At 39.9% G+C, this 11,251-nt stretch overlaps 1 protein-coding gene across 2 annotated transcripts; it reads right to left on the bottom strand.

The window, feature by feature from the left end:
- Positions 1 to 4,782: 4,782 nt before the first annotated feature.
- On the bottom strand, positions 4,783 to 11,035 carry ATP4B (ATPase H+/K+ transporting subunit beta). 2 transcript variants are annotated; one of them, XM_064411282.1, is made up of 7 exons: positions 10,876 to 11,035; positions 9,343 to 9,471; positions 8,078 to 8,191; positions 7,077 to 7,276; positions 5,710 to 5,766; positions 5,101 to 5,193; positions 4,783 to 4,941 (listed from the first exon to the last, which is right to left on the bottom strand). In XM_064411282.1, the coding sequence occupies exons 1-7, from the start codon at positions 10,985 to 10,987 to the stop codon at positions 4,783 to 4,785; spliced, it is 864 nt and encodes a 287-aa protein (XP_064267352.1). In that variant the 5' UTR covers positions 10,988 to 11,035. The 2 variants fall into 2 exon arrangements, with proteins under 2 accessions (XP_064267352.1, XP_064267351.1); XM_064411281.1 differs by having other exon boundaries at positions 5,704 to 5,766.
- Between the last annotated feature and the right edge of the window lie 216 nt (positions 11,036 to 11,251).

Raw genomic sequence — 11,251 nt, forward strand, 5'->3', positions numbered from 1 at the left:
TAACCTAGAAGAAAATTTAAAAATACTCTGAAGTAGTAGTGGTTAGAAAAGAAGTAAACAATGAGGAGGAGAGATTAATGTGAATTATTTGACAAGGAGGTCATGTCACATGTTACACAGGAAGAAGGACTATGCTGGAAATGTATGATCCTAAAAATGATCCAGGGCATCAAGGTAGATTATAACTCCACATATGGCCTACACTGTTTTGTTAGGAACTAGCTAATCTGAATTTGGATGTGTAGGTAAAACTAATAATGGATTGGAAAGTGGTGTTACATCCAGATGCATTCAGTGAGACCAGCAGTGAGCAGCAGCATACTTGTTAGCATCATCATTTCAAAAGGATGTTGGAAAAATCAGGAGATAGTCAGGAAAAAAGCCCTTCTCACAGTTATTTTGTTCCTAAGGTCAAGATCTATTACTATGAGATTTAAGGAAGTCTTATTTTGTCTTGTTTAATAAAAAGGGGGGAATGCAGAAATTAGTGAATTTGTGTCAGGTCACACAAAAGAGATACCATTTCAATATCTGGGGGAAAAGTGACAAAAGATTTAAGAACTGGAACTTGAAATCAGAGTAATTAAAATGACTTACCTAGTTGATGATAGTAATAAACTGCTGGAACATATTTTTATTGGAATGATCACATTCCCACACTTCTAATAGTAGGACTACATGCAAATATACACATTCATGAATGATGTTATGCCAGGTGGTTCTCCAGAATTCACTTCTTTCTCAGGGGTGTAGCAGGATCCTAAAAAAGGAATTTTCAGCCCAATTTCTGTTCTTAAAATAATGAGAAGTTTGGTGCATCCATTGTTACCACTCTGGTAAAAAACATTGAAAGAAAAGTGAAAAGTCTTCGTCCCCAGTGAGAGGAGTCTTTCCAATCAAATTGAAGAAAAGGGCACCTTTTCTTTCATGCACATATTTAATTTTAGTTTAAACAAAATCTTGTTGGAACTTGAGCTTTTGTGCCTGAAAGAAATGAAGCTTGTGAAGGGAGTTTAGGTGCACAGCAGAAAATACTTTCTGCAAGCATTATTGATGTAGCTGTTACTTTACATCCAATTACTGAAAGTAGCACATGGTTAGACAGCTTTATTTGTTGCAGAATCAATTTCTGCTTGACTTTTATTACAGGTAAGAGATTAAAAACAGCTCTGTGAAATGGTGGGAGGAATTCCCAAGTGCAATAGCAATGACATCATATGAGACCATTAAGAAAAGACTCAATTATTAATATCTAGTTCTGAAAGGTAGAGGAGGCTTTGAACTTGCTGTAGTCTCACAGCCATAGCACAAAGTCCTTTAAGCATCACGGTGCTTGTATTCAGTGTTTTTCTCCACTCATTATTTTAATAACAGACATTAGGATTTTACACTTCAGTAATTTACTACTGCCATGAATATTGATAAGGAAGAAGTGTGGAAAGTGCATCTCCAAGCAACTGCTCTGTTTCTGTTCGCACTGATCCTCGAGAGTTTTATTTAACACTTTCAGCAGATAAGTCTGGAAACTAATATTTATTGGATATAAAAATTCATGGTGCTAATGTATTAGTTTCATGGCCTATTTTGCATTTCTCATGTCTTTTCTCCTGGCTAACTTTGCAGTTGCAGAGCTGTTAGGAAAAAAATGTCACTGGGAGGCACTGTGTGGTCTCTGTACTGCCTTCCTGACCCCTGCACTGCTCCAGAGGCATGGACTAACCACCCATCCCCATCCTAGTTATCTGCATCTAACTAAACTCAGGAATTAGCATTTGCTTGCAATTCATTCTTAAATCTGCTGCTTCAGTTTCTCGTGTAGCCTGATGAGGTTTTTTTCCCCATTTATATTGTTTGGTTTAATCAAATACTGCTACTATTGCAGCTGAATTTATGTATAATCTGTGTATATAATTATATCTACATATACCTGGATACACATATGTATATATTTATATATGTTTTTGAATGCATGTGTATCTCTCAGGGAATTGGACTCTTGCAGTTAAAATGCTCAAAAGACTGATAAATGTGTCTGGTTTCAAATTTGAAAACAAAGCTTTTAAATTAATTCCTTAACACACTTTGTGCTAATGTTAGCTCCTGCATAGCAATAATTATTGCTGTGTGTATACAACTGTTAGTCTGTAACACTTCCCAGTCTCTTAACACTAAATTCACTGTGCCTACACAGTACCTTGCAGCTGCTGCTGTACAGCTGGCACTGGTGGCCGAGGTCCTCTCAGTCTCTGGTGAAGGTGATGAGGCTGGAGGGCTCTTAGAGAGAGGAAATGTCTCTCTTAATTTCTTCCCTCTCATTGCTGGTGTTTCCTGCTTCTTGGCCTCCTTCCCCTGGATTCAGCTGCTTTTTAGCTTGTTTAGCTTTTGCCAGTCATGCTTCTCGTGCCTTGGGCAGGATGCCCTGCCTGTTTTCCTTCCCATGTGCTTATTTTGGTCTGTATCTTGTAACTTCTGTCGTTTGTATGCCTCCAAAGTGCAGCTGTGCTCACTAGATGACGTGCTTGTACGTAGTGTTGGGCTGTGCCTGCAGTAATTAGTATTACAGAGTGTTTGCATGATGGGCATTCTGCTACTTAAGTGTGCTTGCATTTGGGGTTTGGGCAGGCTAATTCTAACTGCACTTTTCTACTTCACTTGCTACACTAGCCACAAGTCTTACTCTTTGTTGCTATTATTTCCAATTTCAATAGAGAAAGGGAATAATCTCAGATGGCTGGAAGTTCAAGACACATTTAACCTCAGGATGGCAATCTTTGTACTTAGAGAACCAGATTGGGTGGATCTTTTTTTGATGTCAGAATGCATCATCGTTTGGTCAACACAGGGACACTTCCCTTTCTCCATTTATCCCATCCCAGGACTTTGTGTGGAGCTGGCCTAGGCTGTTGTTCTGAAGCACACAATCCATAGGGAATTTGTTCAGCATATTCCTGTGCTGTGGCTGTAGGGCTGACTGGACTGTGCCCTTGTGCCACTGCATTGCCCAGCTGAGTGCAAGCTGTAGATGCTAAAAACAGTCAAGCAGAGTCTGCCCTTGTTAGAGCATCAAGGGAAGGGTTCTTGGTTTTCTTGGAAATACTTAAATGTTCTGTTTGTGGACAACATTTAACCCATCTTGAACATGAGTTACTATTTTGTTATCAAAAGTATTTTATTGTTTTCCATGTCATTTTGGAAAGATGCTGAGGGGGAGACCTGTGTTCCAAAAAGGACATAAAATTGATTTTCATTGTCTCTCAGGAAAAAGGCAATGCCACACTGTAAAAATTGAAACAGAAAAGGCCAGGGGGAAAAATTTTTTTCTATGAGGAAGCATTTTCTTACTGGTTTTGAAATGCAGAATTTTTCTAAGAAAGGCTCAAATATCATTTGTGGCTTTGAAGATGAAATATTCCCCTCCAACTGGATTCTGTCTACAAGCTGGCTGGCTGAATGTTGCTGTGGTACAGGAGGTGATCTGTTACACCTTCCTGCTTTCTGAAATGTCCAGGCAATGAAGGTGTAAAATGATTTCTGCTCTTGAAGGTTTTGGTGGTTTTGGTTTTGTTTTTGTGGGTTTTTTTTGGTTTGGTTTTGGTGGGTTTTTTTTGTTGTTGTTGTTATTGTTTTGTGGTGGGTTTTTTTGGGTTTTTTTGTGTTTTTTTTTTTTTTTCTTTTGGGTTTTTTTTGTGTGTTTTTTTGGTTTTTTGGGTTTTTTTTGTGGGTTTTTTGTTTGTTTGTTTGGGGGTTTTTTGTGTTTTTGGTTTTTTTTTTTTTTTTAATGTGTGTGCAGTGTTTATTTTCTGGCTGGGGCATCCTGCCTGGGCTTCAGGTAACATAAACCTACTATACAGACACAGCAATCCTGTCTCTCTATATTACATGAGATACAGTTGGGCTTCTCAAAGTTTAGGTTCACTTAAAGATTTAGTGTTATTTCAGCATCTTCCAGATTACTTCAAGTAACCCAAAACTGATCATTACAATACAGGGCTAGTCTACTGGATAAAACAAATAAAACCATCACAAAAACAACAAACACTAAACAACAACAAAACACCAAACAAACAGAAACCCAACAAATTACAGCCTCTAGTTAAATGAACAGTTTCCTGGATGTAACTGGATGTTACAGTCTTACCAGTCATTTTTATTAGGTTATGTACATAGAGGTAAGTGGTACAGTGAAATCTGTGAGCTAGAGGACAGATTTCAAGTTCACTTCTTTTGCAGTCATTGATTTGTCAACTGAAAAAAACTGGCTCAGCTGACTATTGAAAAAAGCCAATGCATTGGGATACAGATAATTTTAATACATTTTTATACATCCTATACAAGAGAGATTGAAAATTTAATTACTTGCTAGTATTTCCAAGTATTGATTTCCTTTCAAGCTATCTAATTTCTTAATAACCAAGATTTAGTATCTTACATCAATTATTTATTATGGTTTGAAAAGTGGTTGAAAGTGATTGTTTGAGTCTGTGCTTATGTTCTTTGAAGGCACAGCTGAACCCATGGGGGAAACCTAATTTTGTTCAATTATTTGCATGAAGGCAGCAGCATCCTGTAGCCTTGAAATATTAAGCTATGTACATTGAGATAATCTTCATCTTTACAGGATGAAGGATCTTGATTTTTAGCTCTATAGACCATCTTGCAGTATAAAATGTCTCTTTGCACTGTAATTTATAGGGGAACCATAGTGAGAAAATAAATATCGATGAGTGTGATAATAGTTAAGTTTACTGTTCATACATTTTCCAGAAGTGTCTCTGTTGCTGCTCAGTCTTCTATTTTCAGTTTAAATTCCACTTTGCCTTCATACGGATCATGAACATTGAAGGTAATTCCAGCTCCAATGATTTTGCACACTATTTTAAACTCTACATTCCTCGTAATGTTGAGAAATTTCACAGCTACCAAGGGATTGCTGTAGCTGGGCTAGGATGAGAAATAAAAAAAAAAAATTAAAAATAAAATACTTAAATTTTACTCTGCCAGTTTGAAAATAGCCTCTCCAGTTCTCATAGGATTGCAGAGGTGCTCCGTATGTTTCACCTGACATAAAGAGAAAGAGAAGTCAAGTAGAGAAGCACCCACCTGGGCTTTTTTCCCGTAGTAGGGGAAGTAGTGCAGGTTGAAGGTGCCATTCACAGGGTAGTAGTCCACGTCCAGCGGGCGAGACTCCTCACCCTGCGTGTAAAAGGAGAGGAAGAAGCTCCGTGGTGAGGAAATAAATCACTGGCCAGCCCCAGGCAAGAGTTTCAGGGCTGCTAAGTGTGTGTTAGAGCTCAAATTCAGCAGGCTGTTTAGCACCAGTCTTATTTTTCAAATAAAAGTGGGAATATCCTGCTGTTACTATTGCCAAGAAAAGCAGGGAGTGTCCCCTGATGCAGCTGGGAATTCAGGGAGATGGAGCTGCTGAGGTGTGAACGGCATTACAGGGAGCTGAAAGCAAATGGCAAATGTTCTCTGCAGCCCGAAAATGCAAATTTTCGGGTGATTTAAAATAAAGCAGACTTGGAGGTTTTTTCCTTAGCATGTCAGCTGGTGCAAGAACTGGCACAGAACTGAGAATATTCCGAGTATTCCGAGTATTTGGGATCTGATTTTCAGAGCTGCAATGTTTTTTTCTGATCACTACTGCACTTGCTTGCTCTCCAAGATGCAGTGCTTGCGATGTGTGAGACCCAGCCCTCATACCCTTACCACATATGTGCAGTTCACCCTCGGTGCAGTGCCATTGCCAGGGTAAAACTTGATGATCTGAAAAAGAAAACACCTTTGGTCATCTTGGAAATTGTTTTGAGATAAAACTGGGCAATCAATTATTTGAGAGCTGCGCTTCAAAGGATGTTTAATATGTTCCTGTGTAAGACTATCTCCAACAAATAATCTCATTTATGTAGGTGAGAAGCTGTTGTGGCTGGATATTTAGGAAGTTGGATTCAGCATTACCTGGGATGAGCACTGCTGACCGGCTCTGGCCTGGCCAGAACAAGTAGCACTGCACTCCTGTGAGCCCAGCTCATTTACCCACCCATACCACCTGCCCTTGCAGCCAGGGGTCTCTTAAAGCAGTTAGTTGTGTGTCAGTAAAGGAAAAGCTGAATATCCATGCTTTTGATCTTATCTGTCTTAGAAAACCTTGGTTTTGGCAGAAATATCCTTGGGTTGGTTTGATGCTACAAAACTAGTGGGGTTGCATCCTGTAGAGGCAAAAGTCAAGGAGGTGAAGCCCCCTGGTCACTATCCACATCTTTTCCCTGCTGGGCATGGCACCCAGTCTTGCTAAAGAAGGAATTTCTGGAAAATGCTTGTTTCACCAGCCAGAGTCAGGGTTGCAGCTCCCCTCTCGGTTAGGGCTTGCACAGATTTTTGGAAATGCCTAAGGTGCAAGCCAAACAAAACATACAGTGGTTTTGTCTATAAGAAACTGGAGGGGAACTTGAGCTCTTCAGCTTCTAGTGAAACGGAATCAGAAAGGTCAAAATTTCACCCAAAAAGAAATACAAAGTGCTTATTCCTTTGTCTACACCCTGGAAAAAATTAAAGCCTTGAAAATTCCCTTTATTCCTCTCCAAAAAAACATGTTGGTGGTTTGCCCTGAGAAAAATATCCACTAGGTTTGAATTTTGCTTTTATAGGTTCTTCTAAAGATTTTCTTTGGCACCTGGAGAAATAAGATATTATTTCTCTGAAATAAGATATTATCTCTCTGAAAGCACATCAGTTACTGTCACATCCTGGTGCCTCAGCTGAAGGCACAGGGCTGTGTGGTATTGCCGGAGGAAACTTTTCTGGTGCTAGTTTGTGGGATGAGAGGCACAAACTGAACTAAACTAATCTAAGCTGTAGGAGTCAGTTCAGAGATCCCTGCCCTATGTTACTTTTGTAGGAATGGTGAAAAAGTGTGAGGATTTCCCTGGTCACTCGAGTGGCCTGTCAGGGAACAGTGTGTGATTTTTGCTTCCCGATAGAAAGCACAGTTTAGAACCCATGGTAGAGACACAGCAGCTCCCCAGCTCAAGCTACTCTTTAATTTTTTCTGCTCAGCACCTTGAACTTGTACTTACCCTGTTCATTTTTATAATAAAACAGGGTTTTCCTTCTGGATATCCAAAAGTTGGATCTGTGATGCCGGAGCAGTTTTGAAGCATGTCTGAGGTGAATTTGCAGGATAGTTTTGTTTTATTTGGGCCATCAAAGGTGTCCTGGATGAAGTAGGTATTATTGGTGCAGTTGATGTTCAGATGTTGAGCAGCTGGTGTATATGCTGGATGTGTGAAGGAAGAAAGAAAAAAATCCCCTCTGAAGCTATTCATATGCAAATTGTACATCACAACATCAGGCTGGATATTCTGTCATGGGAGACTGTACTTCAAGGGAAGTTGGGATTAGATGGAGCAAGGAAAGTTTAAACTGTATAGGGGTTTGGTTCAGTTTTGTTGTGGTTTTTGGTGTTTTGTTTTTTTTTTTAATATCCAAGCAAAGCAAAATAAAAGGGATCAAATTAAGACTGGCAGTTTGTGTTGACAGCATCGTATAAAGTCAATCTCAAATATAATTTTTCTTAGTATATGTGTGAGAAACATGAAGAATTATAATATTGAGGCTCAATAGGAATTTAAACATGCTAAGACATGAACAGGCAATGGAGCCATAACCTACTTGGACTGTATTCCCTAAAGACACCATGCTTTATGAGATATATTATGACACTTTGATGTTTGTAGTCATAGACAAATTAATTAGATTAATTTAGATGAGACTAATTTTGAAGACCTTTTGTCCTCTATCTTCCTTCAGACTTTCTATTGGTCTATTTTATTAAGGCTGTTTAGGACTAAACAAAATAAAAGCCCTAAAGCAGAGCCTGGATTTTAATAGATGTGTTTGATTTATAGATTCATGAGGTGATTTGCTCATTCCTTTCAGAAGATGCACTTTGCACTCAAAATCTATGATTTGAGAAGGACAAATGTAAAATGGAAGCACTGACTTAAGGTCCTCAGATCTAATATTGGAAATAAGGCAGCATCTTTCTTCAGTATTATGCAAGAAACTTCATTTTTACCTGTCAGAAAAGTGTGAAGAGTTGTCACTAAGCCTTCCCAGGTTTTGTTGTCCGATACGTTGTAATAAATTTTTAGTCCTCTATCCCCATAAACATCCGGCCGTAAGGTTACACCTTCAGGAGGAAGAAAGGTGAAGACAGAGCAGAGGAGAGGTGCCAGGCACAGTTTGTTTATTTAAATTGACAGTACAATTATGCTGCATCAAAATTCATTCTAAGTGTGCAAGATCCTCCAGCCTTTTTGGGGAGGATTTAACCATGTTCAGAAACCACCTCAGGTGTGAGTTGTTCAACCAAAACCCTAAAGCCTGTGCTGCTGCTGAATTATTTTCTTTTCACATGCTGTTACAATAACAGCTTGTAAAATCATCCTAGCAATTGCACTGGATTTCCCCAGGACTTCTTAGCAATAACAGTCACGGTGGGTTAAAGAAACAGATCGTACAACAGCATGAGAAACAGCTTTGAAAAAGCCACACATAATATGTCACAGGAATTATTTTCCCAGCAAACCCCAAACTTGCTAAATACTGGGAGTGGAAAATTTGAAATATGAAAGCATCTGGCAGAATAATTTTTAGGGCTATTTTTTCCCCTCCCATTGTGGAAACAAGCCATTGGGGTGTGAAGCTTTAGCAGTGTGCATTTATGGTCTCTGATCATCTCCCCTGTCTCTTTTCATGTCCCACAAATCTGAATTCCTAATCCCACATCTTCATTTTATTTTTGCTTTCTTGACTACTGGCACAGCACATCCTGCTAGCAAGGTATTCCTGCTCTCCCAGGGACTTTCCATGATGCTGGCAAGCGTGGAAATACCCCAAGCTGCTCATCCCATTGCCTCTGCATTTTGCTGGGCACCCCAAAGCCCTCTGTGGTACCTGGGGAATTGGAGTAGAACCTAGGATTTCCCCGGGGACTGATCCCTGCCCATGGGGAGAGAAGGTGACCTGCTAGAGGCAGGCACAGATTGTCCCAATAGCAAGACTAAATAAATGAATATATATTCATTTTTCATATTATATATTCATAAATATATGAATATATAAGTATATCCATATATCAATACATAAATAAACATGCCAGATTATTTTTTTTTAAGCCTGAAAGTGTTTTCAGGCAGAGGTTAAACTTTGCAGGGATCGCCTGGGCAGAATTGAGCTGATGTATTCCATGTTGGTCTCCCCTCAGCCCTGGGCTCTGCCAGTGCCTCTCAGCCCAGCCCAGCCCAGCCCTAAGCAGCTGCCGTGGGGCCCTGGCAGTACCTGGGGATTTCAGCTGGTCTTGGTAATCCGGCTCGTAGGGATTAATGGTCCTCATTAAACAATAAATGGAGAGCGCGAACAGCCCCGACATCACCACGTAGAAAGCCAGGTAGTAGAGGCTGATCCACACTGTGGAAAAGAATAAGGGCAGAATTTCAAATCTTGAGCAAGGCTGTTCAGTGCTCTCTCTGCAGCCAGGATTTTCCTGGCAGCAGCTGCTGTCTCCTTGCCACCCTTGTCCCCAGGGAAGTTCTCCCTGTAAAGGGACAGGTGCTTTGGAGCAGTTTCTCTACACTCAAAAATACTCTTCTAGAAAAAAATTGTATAGTTCTACAAGGATTTTTGGAGGAGTTGGCGCTGAGCTCAGATTATTTAAAGTTTAAAGGTTATGTGGCATGTTGAAGTGATTTCACATATTAAGACCATTTATCTACTTATTACACATGGACTAAGTGACACAGATGATGAGGTGTTTCTTGGATGAAACCAAGTTGCTGTGTTATTTGGATGACAGATGACAATACTTCAGTTTTAGACCTGTGTAATTTCACTGCCTTATACAGCTGAAATCACCAACAGCAAAATTTGACATCTTGCTACTTTATTCTGCTGTGAGATAGTATAAGATTAATGTTGTGTTTCTGGCTGTATGTGCATAAAGTGTCTTACACGTGGCTGTACCGGTGTTTGTTTCAGAGGGGTGCTATTAGAAACCTCTGCTTGTAATCATAGGTGCCTTGTAGCACCTTCTTCTCTACCCACTGGAAAGGCTCACATTCCAGTTGCACCATCTGTAAAATTCTGGTTTTAGGAGTAGCCAATAGACTACATGCACAGGCAGGAAAAAATCACTTGAATCTTGCAGCTACTCCTACACTCTGTTGGAAGAGTGTGGATCTTCCTTACAGTGGTCCTGGCTTCCCTTCTCAGCATTTAGATCATAATACAGATCATCATTGTAGACAAAAGTTTGGCTGTGGGAAGGGAGGCTCAGCTGAAACACTTACTAGTATAAAATACATGCTGGTATGAAATACCTGCTAGCATGAAATACATGTTGGCATGAAATACATGCTGCTATGAAATATGTGCTAGCATGCAGTGTTAAGAAACAAGATCTGAGCAGACATTAATTCAGAAATGAATTTCAGAAAAACAAAACTTGTTTCCAAAGAACTGGACAAACTCACAGATTAAGCAACTTTCTCCATGTATCTGAACCCCCTTTTCATTAATAGTGTCAAAAACACCCTGTAATCATCACCCCTAGCTACTAATAAGTTTGCTGTTAATTTTTCTCCTTTTGAAATATTTGGTTCAAAGCCACTTTGAAGTCATACTTTTGCAGGAACTACATGTTCTAATGCAGGATCAATGTTTTGGTCTACTTGATCCAGCTCGTAGAGCTGCCCAAAAAGTGGCTTAGAAGCACGTATGAGAACTGCTGGCTTCAACACATCTACACTGTGTCCCCCCACCACAGTTTTTAAGCATACCACAAGGAGGAGAAGAATCTTGCACGTGAAAACCTACCCCAGTTAATTAAGGACCTTCCCATGAAGAGCTTTGTTTCTGGATTCCAGACAAAACGACGGAAATCTGCCATACGTTCGCTGCAGGTCTTCTTCTCATTTAAAGTTGCCATTTTCTCAGAAAAGTTCCCGAAAATATGTCCTTCTTGGAAACTAAGAAATTCAACCAGTGCCCAGACAGCCGACCAAGAAAAAAGCTTTGGGTTTTATACCTTCTTTTCCACTGAAGGTCACCGAGATTGCTTCCTGTGCCAATGAAAGCCCCTGCTCACCACTATCAACCTTTATAAAGGGTGTTGATAGTGCTGGCAAGGGAAAGTTTGTTCCTATCAAATGCCCTTCTCCTTTCTCTTGACTGCCTTAGCAGGTCAGCAGAG

Source organism: Passer domesticus, chromosome 2, assembly GCF_036417665.1.
Source record: "Passer domesticus isolate bPasDom1 chromosome 2, bPasDom1.hap1, whole genome shotgun sequence".
In the NCBI taxonomy this organism is placed as follows: domain Eukaryota; kingdom Metazoa; phylum Chordata; class Aves; order Passeriformes; family Passeridae; genus Passer; species Passer domesticus.

Coding starts and splice junctions, on each gene's coding strand:
- ATP4B (XM_064411281.1), bottom strand. CDS start 10,987: ATGGCAACTTTAAATGAGAAGAAGACCTGCAGCGAACGTATGGCAGAT. Junction 7,277..8,077: donor TCTTCACACTTTTCTGACAG/GTAAAAATGAAG, acceptor TCACACATCCAG/CATATACACCAGCTGCTCAA. Junction 5,767..7,076: donor TTATTATAAAAATGAACAGG/GTAAGTACAAGT, acceptor TTTCTTTTTCAG/ATCATCAAGTTTTACCCTGG.